This window comes from Tachyglossus aculeatus, chromosome 11 (genome assembly GCF_015852505.1).
Source record: "Tachyglossus aculeatus isolate mTacAcu1 chromosome 11, mTacAcu1.pri, whole genome shotgun sequence".
Classification (NCBI taxonomy): Eukaryota; Metazoa; Chordata; class Mammalia; order Monotremata; family Tachyglossidae; genus Tachyglossus; species Tachyglossus aculeatus.
Window position 1 is genome coordinate 23,061,415 of NC_052076.1, and position 21,954 is coordinate 23,083,368.

Here is a 21,954-nt window from a genome sequence, read left to right on the forward strand (position 1 = left end):
GTGTCCAACCTGATTAACTTGTATCTACCCAGTGCTTAGAGCAGTGCTTGGCACTTAGTAAGTGCTTAACAAGTACCATAGTTATTATTATTATTATTTTTGTAAGATAACCAGGTCAGATACTGTTCCTGGCAATCTAAGGGAGAAGGAGAACAGGCCTAGTGGAAAAATCACGGGCCTGAGAGTCAGAAGATCTGGGTTCTCATCCTGGCTCTGACACTTACCTGTTGAGCAACCTTGGGCAAATCACTTCACTTCCCTGTGCCTCAGTTCCCTCATTTGCAAAATGGGGATTCAATCCCTGTGTCTGTGAGTCAGGAGGACCTGGGTTCTAATCCCAGCTCTGCCACATGTCTGCTGGGTGAACTTGGGCATGTCACTTCACTTCTTTGTGCCTCAGTTCCCTCATCTGTAAAATGAGGATTAAACTGTGAGCCCCATCTGGGGCAGGGACCGTCCAACCTGATTAACTTGAATCTACCCCAGCACTTAGAACAGTGTTTAACATACAGTAAGTGCTCAACAAATACCACCACTATTATTACTTAGACTGTGAGCACCACATGGGATATGAGAAGCAGTGTGGCTTAGTGGAAAGAGTCCGGGCTTGGGAGTCAGAGAACGTGGGTTGTTATCCCAGCTCTGCCACTTGTCTGCTGTGTGACCTTGGGCAAGTCACTTAACTTCTCTTTGCCTCAGTTCTCTCATCTGTAAAATGGGGATTAGGACTGTGAGCCCCATGTGGGATGACCTGATTATCGTGTATCCACCCCAGCACTTAGAACAGTGCTTGGCATATAATAAGTGTTTAACAAATACCATAATAATAATAATAATAATAATAATAATAATACCCCAGTGCTTTGAACAGTACTTGGCACATAGTAGGTTGTTATTGTTATTACTATTTTACAGATGATAAAACTGAGACCCAAAGAAGTTAAGTGACTTGCCCAAGGTCACGCAGCACTGGCCTTGCCCACACTAGAACACAAGAGTTGCCTCTCTGTTGCCAAAGAGTTACTTAATTCACCCCAGCCTCCTAGCAAGTCTAGAGCCAGGGAGGATGGAGACCCCCTCGTACTAAATCCTGGGGTCTTGACTTCCCGGTGACTAGGTGCCCCAGCAATCAATCAGTCAATCAATCATATTTATTTAGTACTTACAGCATGCAAAGCACTGTACTAGGCAATTGGGAGAGTACAATATGACAGAATTGGTTGATATGTTCTGCCCACAATAAGCTTTCAGTCTACAGCAGGAGACAGACATTAATATAAACAACTAAATTACGGCTATGGACCTAAGTGCTGTAGGGCTGAGGAAGAGGTGAATAAAGGGAGCAAATCCAAGTGCAAGGGTGACACAGAAGGGAGTAGGAGAAGAGGAAATGTTATTGAGCAGAAGGGGCAGGTGCCATCTAGGCTCCTCGAGGAGCATACGGTGTTGTGGGGAGGGGACGTGGCTGTGGAACAGTCCCAAGTGATGATCCATCAGTATTTGGAAAGCACATAAATCTTTGAAAGAAACACAAAGAAGTACAGAGCTTAGTACACTACAGTGCTTTGTACACAGTAAGTGCTCGATAAATACAATTGACTGAGACAGACAGAAACATACTGACTTGCTAAGCAGAGGTCAGGCAGTTCTAACATACAGATTCGGGGCCGGGGGAGCGGAACTGGAAATTCATCTAGGAAGGCCTGGAGAAAGGGGGTTTTTAGACTCATGCTGAAGGATTAATTCAATTCAATCATATTTATTGAGCGCTTTCTGTGGGCAGAGCACTGTACTAAGCACTTGGGAGAGTACAATAACAATAACAAGTCGACACATTCCCTGCTCTTCACAGTCTAAAGGGAAGGACATAGTGATATGGCAATATCTGGTGGAAAGAGCACAGATCTGAACTGTGAGCCCACTGTTGGGTAGGGACTGTCTCTATATGTTGCCAACTTGTACTTCCCAAGCGCTTAGTACAGTGCTCTGCACACAGTAAGCGCTCAATAAATACGATTGATTGATTGATTGATTGATTGGAGGTTCTAATTCTAATCCCGACTCCATCACTTGCCTGCTTTGGGACAAATCACTTCACCTCTCTTGACCTCAGTTTCCTCTTCTGTAAAATGGGTAGAAGTTTCCTGCTCTCCCAGGTTGTGAACCCTGTACGGTACAGGAACTTTCCAATATGATTGTCTTATCTCTATCCCAGTGCTTAGCAAAGTTGTTGGCACATAGTAAGCATTTAATAAATGCCATCATCATTATATATTGCACTCTCCCAAACACTCAGTTCAGTGCTTTGCACAAAGTAAGCACTCAATAAATACCATTGATTGATTTTTTTTAATTATTATTATTACTATTTTTCTCATCATCATTATTATTGTATGTGTACATTGTTCTCTCTCTCTCTGCCCCACTCCAGTTCTATATGTGCTATAATTAACAGTAATTGTGGTATTTGTTAAGTACTGGGGTAGATATAAGCAGATTGGACAGTCACTGTCCCCATTTTAGGCTCCCACAGTTTAGGTTGAGAGAACAGGTGTTTTATCCCCATTTTTAGAGTTGAGGAAACTGAGGCCCATAGGAGTGAAGTGATGTGGCCCAAACCACCCAGTAGGCAAGTGGTAGAGCCAGAATTAGAACCCAGGTCCTCTGACATCTTGGATCTGTGTTCTGTCCACCACGGTGAGTGACCCTTTAAAAGCTTTTCTTCTTGAGAAAAGGAAATAAAATGAAACGCTCCAGATCAGCATCTTTGCATCCATCAGTCAATCAGTAGTATTTATTGCGCGCCAACCAGGCATTTATTGAGCACCAACCAGGCATTTATTGAGCGCCAACCAGGAGCAGAGCACCTGGGAGGGTCCAATAGCCAGCAGGCACAATCCCCGCCCTCAAGGAGTTTATGATTCAGAGGGGTAGATGGGCATTCAAATAAACTACAGAGAGGAGGGCAAGATTGAGTCAAAAGGTGTTTGGAAGCATAACAGGGGATGTGACATCTCAAGTGCTTGGGTGGTGCCCAGGGGCTGAGGAAGCAGTTGGGAGAAACAAGGTGTGAAATGAGAGATTTTATCCACTCCACCCAGGGAAACTAAGCTCAAAACAGCATCCAGGTTGGCTCTGTGAACAGAGGAGAGCCGGGGAGCTGGTAGGGAGTTGGTTTACCCCAAGCCTCCAAGCTTTGTTGTAGCGCTAAGATGGTGATGCAGAACAAGGCATTTTGACATGGGGATGGGGGGAGAAAGTGGAAGAGAGGGCTGAAAAACTTTGAGCTGTACTGCTCTACACGATTGGATTTGGGAGAAAGGTAAGCTCTACATCTCCCCCATGTTGTCCTGCTCAATAAATACCACTGATGGATCGCTAGCCCTGCCTGAGCAGAGGGGAGCCTGATGCCTGTTCCCTCCCACCTACCAGCAGAAACGTACAGGGGTTTGCGGCCATTGCCATTAACGGTAGCTGCCTTTCCTGAATTACCCCGGCATTCCTGCCCAGCCACTGCCCTTCCTATTGTTTTTATCATGGTGGTGACGAAGCACTCCTGACCTCTGTGCCAAGCCCCGTGCAAAGTCCTGCAGCGGGGGAAACCCAGTGCCATCAGATCAGACCTCATCCTTGTCTCCTAGGAGGCTCAGAGACCGTGGGAGGGACCGCAGGGATCTTGGCCCCATTTTACAGATGAGGAAACTGAGGCTGTGAGAGAGCTGGGACTTGAACCCCAGTCTCCTGGCTCACAGTCTCTTTCCATTGGGCCACACTGCCTCCCCAGTTCCCCTAGATGGCAAGCCCCATGACGGCCAGGGTGGTCCCTGAATCAATGTCTTTGTATTTTTCTCCAGTGCTTAGTACAGTGCTCTGCATGCCTTAAGCACTTAATAGATGTCATTGTTTCTACATGCCCTCTTACATATGCTCACATTATTATTATTATTAGTAGTAGTAGTAGTATTACCTCCTAGATTGGGCTGTAGGACAGGAGTGCAGTCTTGGCCCAGATTTACACTCCAGCACAGATGCCACAAAGCAGGATGAAATGGGGCTCTGCAGAGATACCCCTCAGCTCCCAGTTTTTTGTTCTGTTTTGTTTCGATGATATTTGTTAAGTGCTTACATGTGCCAGGCACTATGCTAAGCACTGGGGCAGATTCAAGCTAATCAGGTTGGACACAGTTCCACGTCCCATGTGAGGCTCACAGTCTAAAATCTCTATTTTACTGATGTGGGAACTGAGGCCTAGTGAAGCGATTTGCCCAAGGTCACACAGCAGACAAGTGGCAGAGTTGGAATTAGAACCCCGGTCCTTCTGAGTCCAGGCCCAGGCTCCAACCACTTAGCCATGCTGCTTCCAAGTTCCCCACCCCCACCATTCCCCTGCCCTGTGCCTCTTGCCCCAGCTGATTCTCTACTTTACCTGCCAAGTCAGCACTTGACCAAAGCTCAGCCCTGAAACATTCATTAATAATAACAATGGTATTTACTAAGCACTTCCTAAAAGTGCCACGCACTGGGGTAGATAGAGGTAATCAGCCTGGACATAGTCCCTATCTCCCATGGAATTCGGCCTCGTGGAGTTCTCAATCTAAGAGGCGGGGAGAACAAGTATCTTCCCATTTTGCAGAAGAGGAGACTGAGGCCCAGAGAGACATTAGCAAATTACCACTTAACAAATACCACGATCATTATTACCATTATCGGTCCAAAGGATCAAAGAGGCCAAGAGACCCAGAGACAGTGGGTCCCGAAGGCTGGAAGAGGCAGAGACACAGGGAGAGCCGGAGACCGAGGCAGAGAGAGAGTCAGAGAGCCACAGACACAAGGAGAGATACAGAAGGGAGTCCCAGAGATCAATCAATCAATCAATCAATCGTATTTATTGAGCGCTTACTGTGTGCAGAGCACTGTACTAAGCGCTTGGGAAGTACAAGTTGGCAACATAGAGACAGTCCCTACCCAACAGTGGGCTCACAGTCTAAAAGGGGGAGACAGAGAACAAAACCAAACATACTAACAAAATAAAATAAATAGAATAGATATGTACAAGTAAAATAAATAAATAAATAGAGTAATAAATATGTACAAACATATATACATATATACAGGTGCTGTGGGGAAGGGAAGGAGGTAAAATGAGGGGGATGGAGAGGGGGACGAGGGGGAGAGGAAGGAAGGGGCTCAGTCTGGGAAGGCCTCCTGGAGGAGGTGAGCTCTCAGTAGGGCCTTGATGGTGAGATCTAGAAAGGGCGTTCATTCAATTCATTCAATCATATTTATTGAACGCTTACTGTACACAGAGCACTGTACTAAGTGCTTGGAAAGCACAATTCAGCAACAAATAGAGACAATCCCTACCCAACTTTGGGCTCACAGTCTAGAAGTGAGAGACGGACAATGAAATGAAACAAGTAGAATGGCATCAATAGCGTGTCTCAAGAGAGGCGCAAGGGAGTCTCAAGAGAGAGAAGGCTGGTGCAGAGCAGGGATGTTCTGCACACAGTAAGCGCTCAGTAAATACAATTGAATGATTAGAACCCAGGTCTCCTGGCTTCCAGTCCCAGGCTCTTTTCCCTAGGCCATGCTGGCATCGATCAATCAATTAAATCAATCGTATTTACCGTGTGCAGAACATTGTACCAAGAGCATGGGAGACCACAATATAACAGAGTTGGTGGACACTTTCCCTGCCCACTAAGAGATTATAATCTAGAGAGAAGCAGCATGGCTTAGTGGAAAGAGCACGAGTTTGGGAGTCAGAGGTCGTGGGTTCTAATTCCGGCTCTGCCTCTTGCCTGCTGTGACCTTGGGCAAGTCACTTAACTTCTATGTGCCTCAGTTCCCTCATCTGTAAAATAGGGATTAAGACTGTGAGCTCCACATGGGACAACTTGATTGCCTTGTATCTACCCCAGTGCTTAGAACAGTGCTTGGCTCGTAGTAAGCGCTAAACAAATACCATCGTTGTTATTATTATTATTACTAGAGGCCCTGTTTCTCACCCAGCCCCCTGTCAGAGCTTCCCCCCAGCCCGGTCACTCCAGGGGCTTCACCCAGCTGCCCCCAGGGTCCGGCCCTCTCTCCCACTAAGGCTCAGCAGTGCCTGGAGAGAAACCAGGTCTGTTTTCCCATTGTGGTTCAAGTCCTCCCCCGATAGGGTTGGACTGCACCTTGGTCTCTGACCCGATCCTGCCACCACACCACTGGAGCAGTCAGCGCTTTCTTCTCCCTGAGAGCAGGGGAGAGGAGGAGGAGGAGGAGGAGGCGGGGAGGAAGGGGAGGAGGGAAGGCTTGAGGAAAGCCCCTTCTCCATGGGGAGTGGGGGGGAGGGGAGGCAGGGAGAGGAGATGGAAGGATTTGGGGAACAGCAGGAGCAATAGGGGCTTGGGGTTGGTCAAAGGAATCAGGGATGGGGAAGGAGATTGGGGGAGAGGCTGGATTCATAGAAATACCAAGTCTTGAGAAGCAGCATGGCACAGTGGAAAGAGCACGGGCTTTGGAGTTAGAGGTCATGGGTTCAAATCCCAGCTCCGCCAATTGTCAGCTGTATGACTTTGGGCAAGTCACTTAACTTCTCTGTGCCTCAATTGCCTCATCTGTAAAATGGGGATTAAGACTGTGAGTCCCCCGTGGGACAACCTGATCACCTTGTAACCTCCCCACTGCTTAGAACAGTGCTTTGTGCATAATAAGCACTTAATAAATGCCATCATTATTGTTATTATTATTAAGTCTGGGAGTTGCCATCAGATATCCAGATGCCCACTCTGGTCCACTTTCTCTCTGGGCACTGGTGGCATCTCTCTTGGGACTCTCCCTTTCTAGATCTCTTTGACTCTGGGACTCCTTTCTGTGTCTCTCCTTGTGTCTGTGGCTCTCTGACTCTCTCCCTGCCTCGGTCTCCCGGCTCTCCCTGTGTCCCTGCCCCTTCCAGCCTTCGGGGACCACTGTCTCTGGGTCTCTGGGCCTCTTTGATACTTTGGACCTATGATAGTAAAAATGATGTGGTATTTGTTAAGTGCTCACTATGTCCCAAGCACTAGGGTAGATGCTAGATATTCAGGCCAGACACAGTCCCTGCCTGCCCCAGATGGGGCCCGCAGTCTAAGCAGGAGGGAGAATAGGTATTCATTCATTCATTCATTCAATCGTATTTATTGAGAGCTTACTGGGTGCAGAGCACTGTACTAAGCACATGGGAAGTACAAGTTGGCAATGCATAGAGACGGTCCCTACCCAACGGGCTCACAGTCTAGAAGGGGGGTACAGACAACAAAACAAAGCATGTGGTCAGGTGTCAAGTCATCAGAATAAATAGAAGTAAAGCTAGATGCACATCATTGGCAAAATAAATAGAATAGTAAATATGTACAAGTAAAATAAATAGAGTAATAAATCTGTACAAACATATATACAGGTGCTGTGGGGAGGGGAAGGAGGTAGGGCAGGGGGGATGGGGAGGGGGAGAGGAAAAAGGGGGCTCAGTCTGGGGTATCAGATCCCCATTCTACCGATGAGGAAACTGAGGCCCAGAGAAGTTAAATGGCTTGTTCAAGGTCACACAGTGGGTAGGTGGCAGCGCTGGGATTAGAACCCAGATCCTCTAACCCCGGGGCCTGTGTGATCTAGGAGGCTCCCTCTCTGTTACTCCAGGCCTCTTTGCCTCTGGGTGTATGTTCTCAGTCTCTGAAGAACTGTCTCATGTCTGGCCCCCTGGGTCCAGCCTGCCTGGTTTTCTGCATCTCCCTCTCTTCCTCTTGGTATTTCAGCCTCTGGCTCCGCCTGCCACTGTCCCCCCACCGCCACGACATACAAACACCGTCTCCGTCTCTTCCTAACCCTTGAGCAGTCTGAGCCCCAGGAAGGCAAACCGTAATCTCCGGTACTTTCAAGGCAGCCATGTGCCAGGGTTTCCCTGCCCCGCTCCCCGCCCTCCTCGGGACGATGAGTCAGAGAGTCCCGTGCCAAGCACCAGCCCCTCTCAGAGGCTGCTTGACCCAGCTGGGACCGGACCCCAAAAGCAGGGGCGGGGCAAGGGACCCCCACCTCGAGACCCGCACACCGCTCGCTGCCTAGGGCCCAGAGCCAGGCCGCCCACACTATCCCGGGCAATGCCCGCGAGGAATGAGGGCTGGACAACAAGCCAGGCAAGCGAGGCAGCGGTGCCAACCCCAAGCTGGGGAACAGAGGCTGGATCCCCTTTCCGTAGACCCCCTGTCCCAGCTCCAGCCCACCCTAGTTCTGCCTCAGAGCTGCCCTGCCCTTGAGGTCCACTGGGTCATGGCACTGAGCCAAGGAAGCAGCGTAGCTCAGTGGAAAGAGCCTGGGCTTTGGAGTCAGAAGTCATGGGTTCAAATCCCAGCTCCGCCAATTGTCAGCTGTGTGACTTTGGGCAGGTCACTTCACTTCTCTGTGCCTCAGTTCCCTCATCTGCAAAATGGGGATTAAGACTGTGAGCCCCATGTGGGAACAACCTGATCACCTTGTATCCCCCCAGCGCTTAGAACAGTGCTTTGCACATAGTAAGCACTTAACAAATGCCATTATTATTATTCTTAGCCAAGTCCAGTGAACCACCATTCAGCCTCCCTCACTTGGACCCACGGCAGGGCTGGGGCGCCGGGAGGGGACACCACCCCGGCCTGATCCTCCAACCATTCTTGATTGGTGGATTGATCGGCTGTCCTTAAACCCCCAGAGCCCATCCTTCGAAGGTGTTTATCCAGCACTTACTGTGCACAGAGCATTGTGCTATGACCTTGGGAGAGTCCACTCGAGTGGGTAGAGAAAATCCCTGCCCTTAGCAAACTCCTCTGGACCCCGGTGCCAACTGGATATGCCCAGTTGCAACTGGGAGGGGTCAGGTGTTCCCCCTCACCCCCCAATCCTCACCTGCCCACCTTACATTTCTTGTGGTGGCACATCCGCTAGACTTTCTGCCGTCCGTCCGTCTCCTCGGGCTCTCCTGCCAAAGAGCTCTTGGCGACCCTACTCTCCAGCCTGGAATTCCCTCCCCCTTCCTCTTGGTCAAATCACCTTTCCCCTCCGAGCCTTTCTCTGCCAAAGATCCACCTTCTCCACGGGGCCTCCCTCCTCCCAGCGCCCTCCCAATGTCTCACTCTGAGCACTACTTTACCTGCGGCCCCTGCCCAGTGCTTGATTATTTCAGACAGTCGGTCAATCATGTTTACTGAGCACTTATCACAGGCAGAGTGCTGTTCTAAGCACTTGGGAGAGTACAACATCAGACACAGTTCCCGGTTTCCATAAATGATGACCCTGTACTTCTGTTTACTGCAAATCTTGCGTTCGATGCCTCTGACTCTTGTGTCCTTGTGTGTTGTGTATTTTGTGGTGAGATTTCTCCTGCCCACCCACCTACATCATTTTATTTTGTTAATATGTTTTGTTTTGCTGCCTGTTTCCCCCTTCTAGACTGTGAGCCCGCTGTTGGGTAGGGACCGTCTCTATATGTTGCCAAGTTGTACTTCCCAAGCGCTTAGTACAGTGCTCTGCGCACAGTAAGCGCTCAATAAATATGATTGAATGAATGAACAAACTCTGGATGGCGGGCAGGGGCCACGGCCGTTTACCTCCTGAGTAATTTCCCACAATGTCCAGTTTAGCCCTCTGCAGACAGTGGGTGCTCAGTAAATGAATGGTGGGCTTTAAGGTGGGCCGGGGAGGGGGGGGAGAGGTTGAGGCTCCCAAATCGACCCCTAGAAGTGGCAGACCGGGAAATGGGGGAGGAGGGCAGGGTCTGGGTGGGGAGGAGGGACAGCTGTGGACATAGGGGAGGCAAGTCCGACTCTGTTATAGGAAACTCTGAGAAGGGTCAGATAGGGTGAATCTGGGGAGGCCTCCTGGAAGAGATGAGTTTTGAGGAAACATTTAATAGGAGGAGGAGGAGGATGGGAGTAAGAGGAGGAGGATGGGAGGAGGAGACGGTTCCGATCAGAGGCCGGGAGAGGGACATTCCAGGCCTGGGAGAAGGCGACAGCGATGTTTTAGAGAAAGAAGAGTTTGGAAGGAGGAAAGGGAGCGGGTTTGGCCAAACAGAGGCAGAGGATGGGAGATGGAGGGGAGGAGCAGAGAGGGGCTCCTGCCTTGAGAGAGAAGCGTTGCCCTGAAGTTGCCAACGGCCCCTGGAGGGTTTGGGCTGCGAGAGCTCGTGGGGCAGAGCCGGCAGGGGAGAAGGGGGGAGCATGAATAGAGGGGGAGGGAACTATGTCCAAAACTCAGGAGAGAAAACCAGCTCACTACTCCCCTCCTCCTCCTTCTCCTCTTCCTCCCCTTCTTTCTAGACTGTAAGCGCTTATGGGCAGGGAACTTTCATTCATTCGTACTGATTGTGCACTTACTGTGTGCAGACCACTGTACTAAGCACTTGCGAGAGTACAGTAGAACAATAAACACACCGTGAGCCCGCTGTTGGGTAGGGACCGTCTCTATATGTTGCCAACTTGTGCTTCCCAAGCGCTTAGTACAGTGCTCTGCACACAGTAAGCGCTCAATAAATACGATTGAATGAAAAACAGATTCCCTGTCCGTAAGGAGCTTACAGTCCAGAGTGGGAGACAGACATTAACAGAAATGACCGTGTCTGCTAAATCTGTTGTAGTGTACTCTCCCAAGTGCTTAGTACGGTCCTCTTGCATCTATCCCAGGTGCTTAGTACGGTCCTCTTGCATCTAATAAGGCCCTGCTGAGAGCTCAAGGCCCTGCTGAGAGCTCACCTCCTCCAGGAGGCCTTCCCAGACTGAGCCCCTTCCTTCCTCTCCCCCTCGTCCCCCTCTCCATCCCCCCATCTTACCTCCTTCCTTCCCCACAGCACCTGTATATATGTATATATGTTTGTACATATTTATTACTCTATTTATTTATTTATTTATTTATTTTACTTGTACATATCTATCCTATTTATTTTATTTTGTTAGTATGTTTGGTTTTGTTCTCTGTCTCCCCCTTTTAGACTGTGAGCCCACTGTTGGGTAGGGACCGTCTCTATACGTTGCCAATTTGTACTTCCCAAGCGCTTAGTACAGTGCTCTGCACATAGTAAGCGCTCAATAAATACGATTGATGATGATGATGATAATAAGACCTTAACAAATACAATCGATTGATTGATTTCCCCCTCCTCCTCCTTCCCCTTCTTCTTCTCCTTCCTCCCACCCTCCTCGCCCCGCTCTCCTCCTCCCTCTGTCAGTCTGACACATTGTCTCGCTGGCACGTGTTTTTTTCCCGAACGCACACACAAACACACGGACGCACACACACACACACACAAACACACAGACACACACACAGACACACACAGACACACACACACACACACCCTGACACAGAGTCACATGCAGCCCCACCCTCCTCCCCATCCTCTACATCTCCCACACTCAGGTCCCCCCTCACTGGCACAAAATGTCACCCTCCCTGACACAACAACGCCAGTACTCGGTGTCTCTCCCTGACAGACAGTCCCACGCGTGTCACACGTGGGTAGAGCCCGGATTTGGGAGTCAGAGGACGTGGGTTCTAATCCCGCCTCCGCCACTCATCTGCTGTACGACCGCTTCACTTCTCCGTGCCTCAGTTCCCTCATCTGTAAAACGGGGATGAAGGCTGTGAGCCCCACATGGGACCAACTGATGACCTCGTACCTTCCCCAGCGCTTAGAACAGTGCTTGGCACATAGTAAGCGCTTAACACATATCATTATTATTATTCATTCAGTCATTCATTCATTCAATCGTATTTACTGAGCACTTGCTGTGTGCAGAGCACTGTACTAAGCGCTTGGGAAGTACAAATCGGCAACAGACAGAGACTGTCCCTACCCAACAACGGGCTCACAGTCGCTTGTCTGCTGTGTGACTTTGGGCAAGTCACTTCACTTCTCCGTTCCTCAGTGACCTCATCTGTAAAATGGGGATGAAGACTGTGAGCCCCACTTGGGGCAACCTGATCCCCTTGTATCCTCCCCATCTGTAAAATGGGGATGAAGACTGTGAGCCCCACGTGGGACAACCTGATTGATTTGTAATAGTAACAATAATAATGATGGCATTTATTAAGCGCTTACTATGTGCAAAGCACTCTTCTAAGCGCCAGATCATCTTCAGCGCTTAGAACAGTGCTCAGCACATAGTAAGCGCTTAACAAATGCCATCATTATAATTATTAACAAATGCCATCATTATAATTATTAACAAATGCCATCATTATTCTTGTAGAAGGGTTATTATGATAAGGGTTGTTATTGTTATTATTATTACGCAGACTGGCACAAAGACCAGCGAGCTCAAGAGTGGCTCAGTGGGAAGAGCCCAGGCTTTGGAGTCAGAGGTCGTGGGTTCAAATCCCGACTCCGCCACTCATCAGCTGTGTGACTTTGGGCAAGTTGCTTAGCTTCTCTGGGCCTCAGTGCCCTCATCTGTAAAATGGGGATGAAGACTGTGAGCCCCACGTGGGACAACCTGCTTGATTTGTAATAGTAACGATAATAATAATGATGGCATTTGTTAAGCTCTTACTGTGTGCAAAGCACTGTTCTAAGCATTTATTAAGCGCTTACTATGTGCAAAGCACCGTTCTAAGCGCTGGATCATCTTCAGCGCTTAGAACAGTGCTCGGCACATAGTAAGCGCTTAACAAACGCCATCATTATTATTATTATTAACAAATGCCATCATTATTCTTGTAGAAGGGTTATTATGATAAGGGCTATTATTGTTATTATTATTACGCAGGCTGGCACAAAGGCCAGCGAGCTCATGAGTGGCTCCGTGGCAAGAACCCGGGCTTTGGAGTCAGAGGTCGTGGGTTCCAATCCCGGCTCCGCCCCTCGTCAGCTGGGTGACTCTGGGCAAGTCGCTTAGCTTCTCTGGGCCTCAGTGCCCTCATCTGTAAAATGGGGATGAAGACTGTGAGCCCCACGTGGGACAACCTGATTGATTTGTAATGGTAACGATAATAATAATGATGACATTTATTAAGCGCTTACTATGTGCAAAGCACCGTTCTAAGCGCCGGATCATCTTCAGCGCTTAGAACAGTGCTCGGCACATAGTAAGCGCTTAACAAACGCCATCATTATTATTATTAACAAATGCCATCATTATTATTACTAACAAATGCCATCATTATTCCTGTAGAAGGGTTATTATGATAAGGGTTATTATTATTATGCAGACTGGCACAAAGGCCAGCGAGCTCATGAGCTTTTAGACTGTGAGCCCACTGTTGGGTAAGGGACTGTCTCTATGTGTTGCCAATTTGTACTTCCCAAGCGCTTAGTACAGTGCTCTGCACATAGTAAGCGCTCAATAAATACGATTGATGATGATGATGATGATGATGAGTGGCTCAGTGGAAAGAGCACGGGCTTTGGAGTCAGAGGTCGTGGGTTCCAATCCCGGCTCCGCCCCTCGTCAGCTGGGTGACTCTGGGCAAGTCGCTTAGCTTCTCTGGGCCTCAGTGCCCTCATCTGTAAAATGGGGATGAAGACTGCGAGCCCCACGTGGGGCAACCTGATCAATCAATCGTATTGATGGAGCGCTTACTGTGTGCAGAGCAAGGGACTACGCGTTTGGGAAGTCCAAGTTGGCAACCTCTAGAGACGGTCCCTACCCAACAGTGGGCTCACGGTCTAAAAGGGGGAGACAGAGAACAAAACCAAACATACTAACGCACTACCCCAGCGCTTAGAACGGTGCTTGGCACATAGTAAGCGCTTAGCAAATACCGACATGATTATTATTTTTATTATAAGGCCGGCGCTCCCCACCGCCCTCCCGCGCGGTGGGGCGGGGGTCGGAGGGCACTGCCCTGCCCTACAGGCGGTGCCCCCCGGGGTCCGTCCGGGGGTCCGTCCGGGGGTCCGTCCGCGGGTCCGTCCGCGGGTGCGGGGGCACTTTGGAGGCGGGGAGGAAGCGGGGCGGGGCGGGGGCAGGGACGAGGGCAGGGACGGGGGGCAGAGCCGGGGGCAGGGCCGGGGGCAGGGCTTTATAAACCACGGGGCGGGCGGGGCCCACCCCAGCACCCTGCTTCTCCGCGGCCCCCGCAGCATCCCGCCCGTTGCCCCGCAACCCGCATCCGTCCTCCTCCCTCCCGCCCGGTGCCCCGCGGCCTCCATCCCTCCCTCCATCCCTCCATCCCTCCATCCCTCCCTCCCTCCTCCCGCCCGGTGCCACCATGGGCGCTGTCCCGGTCCTGTGGGCGGTGGCGTGGGCGCTGCTGTGCCCGCAGGCGGCGGCGGGGTCGACGTCGCGGGTGCGGTTGTGTCGTCGGGCCCCGGGCCCGGAGGACCCCCGGACCCCCGGCAACTTCTCGGCCGACGAGGCCGGCGCCGCCCTCTTCGCCGCCCGCTACAACGAGTCGGCCGAGGGGGTCCTCTACCGCCAGACGGCCGCCAGCTGGCTCTTCAGCACCAACATCACCCGACACAACGCGCAGCTGCAGGTGGGCACCGAGGGGGGGGCACCGAGGGGGGGGGCACCGAGGGGGGCACCGACCGCACCGGGGGCTCCGCGAGGGGGCGCTGCGGGCCGGGGGACCAAGGGGGTGCGGGGTCGGGGGCCGCCGCGGGGGGGCGCTGTGGGGGAGGCACGGGCTGCCGTGTCGGGGGGCTCCGCGGGGGGGGGCGCTGCGCGGAAAGGAGTGTGGTATCGGGGGGTTCCGCAGGGGGGCGCTGCGGGGGAAGCACGAGCTGCGATGTCGGGGGGGCTCCGCGGGGGGCGCTGCGCGGGGAGGAGTGCGGTGTTGGGGGGCTCCGCGGGGGGGCGCTGCGCGGAAAGGAGTGTGGTATCGGGGGATCCGCAGGGGGGCGCTGCGGGGGAAGCACGGGCTGCGATGTCGGGGGGGCTCCGCCGGGGGCGCTGCGCGGGGGGGTGCGGTGTCGGGGGGGCTCCGCGGGGGGGGGCGCTGCGCGGAAAGGAGTGTGGTATTGGGGGGTTCCGCAGGGGGGCGCTGCGGGGGAAGTACGGGCTGCGATGTCGGGGGGGGCTCCGCGAGGGGCGCTGCGCGGGGAGGGGTTGCGGTGTTGGGTGGCTCCGCGGGGGGGCGCTGCGCGGAAAGGAGTGTGGTATCGGGGGGTTCCGCAGGGGGGCGCTGCGGGGGAGGCACGGGCTGCGATGTCGGGGGTGCTCCGCGGGGGGCGCTGCGCGGAAAGGAGTGCGGTATCCGGGGGCTCCGCAGGCGGCGCTGCACGGGGACGGGGGTGTGGTGTCGGGGGGCTCCGCACGGGGCGCTGTAGGGGAGGCACGGGCTGCCGTGTCGGGGGGCTCTGCGGGGGGCGCCGCGGGGTTGGGAACCAAGGGGGTGCCGTGTCGGGGGGCTCCGCAGGGGAGCGCTGCGGGGTAGGCACGTGCTGCTATGTCGGGGGGCTCCTCAGGGGGGCGCTGCGGTGGGGGGGAGGGGTGCGGAGTTGAGGGCTCCGCAGGGGGGCGCTGCGGTGGGGGGCTGCAGTGTTGGGGGGCTCCGCGGGGGGGCGCTGCGCGGATAGGAGTGTGGTGTCGGGGGGTTCCGCAGGGGGGCGCTGCAGGGGAGGCACGGGCTGCGATGCCGGGGGGGCTCCGCGGGGGATGCTGCGCGGGGAGGGGGGGTGCGGTGTCGGGGGGCTCCGCGGGGGGCGCTGCAGGGGAGGCACGAGCTGCTGTGTCGGGGGGCTCCGCGGGGGGCGCTGCGCGGAAAGGGGTGCCGTGTCTGGGGAGCTCCGCAGGCGGCGCTACGCGGGGGCGGGGGTGCGGTGTCGGGGGGCTCCGCACGGGGCGCTGTAGGGGAGGCACGAGTTGCGACGTCGGGGGGCTCTGCGGGGGGCGCCGCGGGGTTGGGAACGAAGGGGGTGCCGTGTCGGGGGGCTCCGCAGGGGGGCGCTGCGGGGTAGGCACGTGCTGCGATGTCGGAGGGCTCCTCAGGGGGGCGCTGCGGTGGGGGGAGGGGTGCGGTGTTGGGGGGCTCCGCAGGGGGACGCTGCAGGGGAGGCACGAGCTGCGATGTCGGTGGGCTCCGCGAGGGGCGCTGCGCGGAGAGGGAGGTGCGGTGTTGGGGGGCTCCTCGGAGGGGCGCTGCGCGGATAGGAGTGTGGTGTCGGGGTGTTCCGCAGGGGGGCGCTGCGGGGGAGGCACGGGCTGCGATGTCGCGTTGGGGGCTCCGCGGGGGGCGCCGCGCGGAAAGGGGTGCGGTGTCAGGGGCGTCGCGAGGGGGCACTGGGGGGAGGTGCCGTGTCGGGGGCGCCGCCAGGGGGCGCTGCGCGGGAAGGGGGAGCGGTGTCGGGGGGCTCCGCAGGGGGGCGCTGCGCGGAAAGGGGTGCGGTGTCGGGGGGCTCCGCAGGGCGGCGCTGCGCGGAAAGGGGTGCGGTGTCGGGGGGCTCCGCAAAGGGGCGCTGCGGGAGAAGCACGTGCTGCAATGTCGGGGGGCTCATTCATTCATTCATTCAATCGTATTTATTGAGCGCTTACTGTGTGCACAGCGCTGTACTAAGCGCTTGGGAAGTACAAGTTGGCAACATGTAGAGACGGTCCCTACCCAACAACGGGCTCACAGTCTAGACGGGGGAGACAGACAACGAAACAGAACATATTAACAAAATAAAATCAATAGACTAGTAAATATGTACAAGTAAAATAGAGTAATAACTATGTACAAACATATATACAGGTGCTGTGGGGAGGGGAAGGAGGTAAGGCGGGGAGATGGGGGGGGGAGGGGGAGAGGAAGGAGGGGGCTGAGTGTGGGAAGGCCTCCTGGAGGAGGTGAGCTCTGTAGGGCTTTGAAGGGAAGAAGAGAGCTAGTTTGGCGGATGGGCAGAGGAATTGGGGGCATTCCAGGCCCGGGGGAGGATGTGGGCCAGGGGTCGATGGCGGGACGGGTGAGAACGAGGCACGGTGAGGCTCCACGGGGGGATGCCCCCCTCCCCACAGCACCTGTATATATGTATATATGTTTGTACGTATTTATTACTCTATTTATTTATATATATGTTGCCAACTTGTACTTCCCAAGCGCTTAGTATAGTGCTCTGCCCACAGTAAGCGCTCAATAAATACGATTGATTGATTGAAAGGGAAGCAGCGTGGCTTGGGGGAAAGAGCCCGCGCTTTGGAGTCAGAGGTTCAAATCCCGGCTCCGCTGACTGTCAGCTGTGTGACTTTGGGCAAGTCCCTTAACTGCCCTGTGCCTCAGTTACCTCAACTGTAAAATGGGGAGTGAGACTGTGAGCCCCCTGTGGGCCAACCTGATCGCCTTGCAACCTCCCCAAGCCCCCTGTGGATCAACCTGATCACCTTGCAACCTCCCCAATCAATCAATCGTATTTATTGAGCGCTTACTGTGTGCAGAGCACTGTACTAAGCGCTTGGGAAGTCCAGGTTGGCAACATATAGAGACAGTCCCTACCCAACAGTGGGCTCACAGTCTAAAAGGGGGAGACAGAGAACAAAACCAAACGTACTAACAAAATAAAATAAATAGAATAGATATGGACAAGTAAGATAAATAGAGTAATAAATATGTACAAACATATATGCATATATACAGCTAAGGCTCCCCAAGCCCCCTGTGGGTCAACCTGATCACCTTGTAACCTCCCCAGGGCGCTTGGCACATAGTAAGCGCTTAATAAATGCCGTCATTAAAGGGGTGCGGCGTCTGGGGCGCCACGAGGGGGCGCTGTGGGGGAAAGGGGGGTGCGGTATCGGCGCCGCCGCGAGGGGGCGCTGCGCAGACAGGAGTACGGAGTCGGGGGCGCCGCGAGGGGGCGCTGTGGGGGAAGGGGGGGTGCAGTATCGGCGCCGCCGCGAGGGGGCGATGCGCAGACAGGAGTGCGGCGACGGGGGTGCCGCGAGGGGGCGCTGTGGGGGAGAGGGTGCGGTATCGGCGCCCCCGTCTAAAAGGGGGAGACAGAAAAAAAAAACCAAACATACTAACAAAATAAAATAAATAGAATAAATATGTACAAGTAAAATAATTAAATAAATAGAGTAATAAATATGTACAGACGTATATACATATATACAGGTGCTGTGGGGAAGGGAAGGGGGTAAGATGGGGGGATGGAGAGGGGGACGAGGGGGAGAGGAAGGAAGGGGCTCAGTGTGGGAAGGCCTCCTGGAGGAGGTGAGCTCTCAGTAGGGCCTTGAAGGGAGGAAGAGAGCTAGGTTGGCGGATGGGCAGAGGGATTGGGGGCATTCCAGGCCCGGGGGATGACGTGGGCCGGGGGTCGATGGCGGGACAGGAGAAACAGTGCTTGGCACAGAGTAAGCGCTTATCAAAGCAGCGAGGCTCAATGGCAACAGCCCACGCTTGGGAGTCAGAGGTCGTGGGTTCTTTGGGCAAGTCACTTCACTTCTCTGTGCCTCAGTTACCTCATCTGTCAAATGGGGATGAAGCTTGTGGTGTCCCACGTGGGACAACCTGATCACCTTGTAACCTCCCCAGCGCTTAGGAGGGTGCTTTGCACAGAGTAAGCGCTTAATAAATGCCATCATCATTATTATTGTCATTATCACCTTGTAACCTCCCCAGCGCTTAGAGCAGTGCTTGGCACATAGTAAGCGCTTAACACATGTCATCATTATTATTCATTCATTCAATCATATTTATGGAGCGCTGGCTGTGTGCAGAGCACTTGGGAAGTACAAATCGGCAACATACAGAGACGGCCCCTACCCAACAACGGGCTCACAGTCGCTTGTCTGCTGTGTGACTTTGGGCAAATCACTTCACTTATCTGTGCCTCAGTGACCTCCTCTGTAAAATGGGGATGAAGCCTGTGAGCCCCATGTGGGACAACCTGATTACCTTGTAACCTCCCCAGTGCTTAGAACAGTGCTTGGCACATAGTAAGCACTTAATAAATGCCGTCATCATTATTAGTTTTATCACCTTGTAACTTCCCCAGCGCTTAGAGCAGTGCTTGACACCTAGTAAACGCTTAATAAATGCTATTATCATTATTATTGTTATTATTATTCTCTGTGCCTCAGTTACCTTATCTGTAAAATGGGGATGGAGGCTGGGAGCCCCATGTGGGACAACCTGATCACCTTGTACCCCCAGTGCTTAGAACAGCGCTCGGCACATAGTAAGCGCTTAACAGATGCCATCATCATTATTATTATTGTTATTTTTATCAAACGTCATCGTTATTGTTGTCTTTCTAGTTTCCCTGAGTGCCGGGGAAGGGGATGGGTCAGCCAGCGAGGGTCTGGGGGTCCCGGCCGCTGTTCCCTGCCTGGCACTGCAATCAATCAATCAATTGTATTTATTGAGCGCTTACTGTGTGCAGAGCACTGGACTAAGCACTTGGGAAGTACAAGTTGGCAACATATAGAGACAGTCCCTACCCAACAGTGGGCTCACAGTCTAAAAACTGCCGCCATCCACCAGCTGGGTACCGCCTCCCCGGCGGCAGCCGGAAACCCCTGACCCCGGTGACCCGCGGCCCTTGGCTCGCAGGAGGAGGCCGGTCTGGCCAGCCAGGAGTTCGCGGAGGCCTGGGGCAAAAAAGCCAAGGAGCTGTATGAATCCATCTGGTCTAACTTCTCCGACCCCGAGCTGCGCAGGGTCATCGGCTCCGTGCAGACCCTGGGTCCGGCCAACCTGCCCCTGGACAAGCGGATGGAGGTGGGGGACGCGGGGCCCTGGGGTTGGGGGGGGGAATGAGGGGACGGGGCCTGGATGGGGGGATGGTGGGAGGGGGGCCTGGATGGGGCGAGGAGGACCTGGACGAGGGTCCGGCCGGGCCGGGCCTCAGATCGCCGGTCCTGCAGGAGCAGAGGATGGCGGGAATCTCCCCCCAGGCCCTCCCGCCTCCCCCTCTCCATCTGCCCCTCAGTGGTCCAGAGCTGGGGGGCGGGAGGGGGGGCGTCCCGGGTGCGACAGTTCTCCCTCATCCCTCCCACCCTCCTCCTCCCCAGTACAACTCCCTGCTGAGCGTCATGGGGAAAATCTACTCCACGGCCAAAGTCTGCCCCCAGAACTCCGGGAAGTGCTGGGCCCTGGAACCAGGTAGCTGCCTTTCTACTCACCTGCCCCAGGCCTTGTCCCTGGCCCTGGCCCTGCCCCTCCGCCCCCACCCATGCCGTGTCTGAAGGCGGTGGTCCCCCGGCCCCTGACTCCCAGGACCGTGCCCGTCTGCCTGCCGGCCTGAGCCAAGAGAGCAGTGGAGGCAAGGGCGACCAGCTCCACCATACGCAGCACCCGCCCGCAGCCTCTCTGGGCCCAGGGTCTCTGGTTTGATTCCCCCCCCAGGCTGCCCTCTTCCCTGCCGATGCCCTCCCTCCCCAGTCTGTCCATCTCTGCCCCCTGGACCTCCTCCCAGGGCCCCTCGTCTCCCCCTCCAGTGCCCTGCCTCTTCCAAATGGTCCCCGGGAGCCCCTCCTCCAGGAAGCCCCCCAGGATTTCCCGTGGGCGCCATCCCGTTGGTTTTGCAGACCTCGCCCTCCCCGTCCCTTTAATCTCCAACATCAAATTGCGCAAGAAATGATGAAAACATCCTGTTTAATTTCCCGATCTGTTTATGTTTACGTAGCAGTGTGGCTTTCTGTCTGTCCTCTAATCCCACTGTCCTACTCACCTGGCTCAGATGTTCCTAGAGAGCCGGACTGGGTCTGGGACGGACCTTGAGCGGGGCCCGGTCAAGGCTTCCGGGTCAGGGTGACGGTGACAGAGGAGTGTCCGGAGGCCCCCTCAGAGGCCGGGAGGGACCTTGGGCTGCCCCCCGGGGCCTCCCGCCTGACCCCACCCTCTGTCTCAGAGCTCACCAGCATCATGGCATCGTCACGCAGTTACAAGAAGCTTCTGTTCGCCTGGGAGGGCTGGCACAATGTCGTGGGCATCCCGCTCCGGCGCAAATACCCGGAGTACGTCCGGCTCAGCAACGAGGCCTACAAGCCAGACGGTGAGCAGCTCTGGCCCTCCTCGCCCTGCTCCACCACTCCAGCCTCTCCTTCCGGGCCCCCCGACCTTCCCCAAGGCCCCTTCTCCCAGACCCACCTCACCCCAGACTCCCCTTCTCTGGGGACCCCTCACCCCTGCCCCCTCCCATAGTATTCCTTTCCAGGCTCCCAGATCCCCTTCTCCAGGGACCCACACCCCAATTCCTTCCCACTAAGCCTCCCCGCCCCGACCAGTTCCCTCTCCCGAACCCCCTCACCTCCCCCGATCCAGGACCTGCCCATGAGATCCCTCCCCAGCTCCCCACCCCACTTCCTCCACCATGAGAGCCCTCCCATAGCCTGACTGCCCAGTGCTCTGGTCCCTGCACTGGCTCTCTGCTCTGTGGGCTCAGTGGCACTCCCTGCATAGCATGCCCCCTCCCCTGAAGGTCTAGAGCACTGGGAGAGGGGGACGGGACCCCCGGGCCCTATCCTCCGCCCCTAGCTTGGGCCGCCTGGCACTCCTGAGCCATCAGGGAGGGACATTGGCACTTTTCTTTGACCTGGCCCTGCTTAATTAATTCCGTCAATCACAATCACTGTGTCCAGAGCACTGCACTAAGCGCTTGGGAGCATACAGTGCAATAAGGTTGGTAGCCCCATTCCCTGACCCTGACATAGTTTGCAGCCAGAGGAAGGAGGAAGGGTCCAATTAGGTGTTAGCGCTCCTCTTCACCAGCCCCTCCAAGTTCCCTTTCCCCCGGCCCCCTGCTGCTCCCCGTCCCCCAGCCCCTCTCCCCGGTTGGTACCCCCCCCCGCCGCCCCGGACACCTGGATGAAGCCCCTGGAATCCCCCGTCAGGATTCCCGGACACGGGTGCGTTCTGGCGTTCCTGGTATGACTCCAGCCATTTCACGGAGGACCTGGAGCGACTGTACCAGGAGCTGCAGCCTCTCTACCTGAACCTACACGCCTACGTGCGCCGACAACTGCACCGCCGCTACGGCGACAAGTTCGTCAACCTGCGCGGGCCCATCCCCGCCCACCTGCTCGGTGAGGGCCCTGACCCGGC

The 21,954-nt window shown here is 54.7% G+C and overlaps 1 protein-coding gene across 1 annotated transcript in view; it reads left to right on the forward strand.

The window, feature by feature from the left end:
- Nucleotides 1–19,545: 19,545 nt before the first annotated feature.
- ACE (angiotensin I converting enzyme) overlaps nt 19,546–21,954 on the forward strand; it is a 29,748-nt gene continuing 27,339 nt past the window's right edge. The window contains exons 1-3 of the mRNA XM_038753509.1: nt 19,546–19,629; nt 20,762–20,905; nt 21,744–21,935. Of these exons, the coding sequence (XP_038609437.1) occupies nt 20,776–20,905; nt 21,744–21,935 (322 nt within the window). The 5' untranslated portion in view covers nt 19,546–19,629; nt 20,762–20,775. The remainder of the gene's footprint in view (nt 19,630–20,761; nt 20,906–21,743; nt 21,936–21,954) is intronic.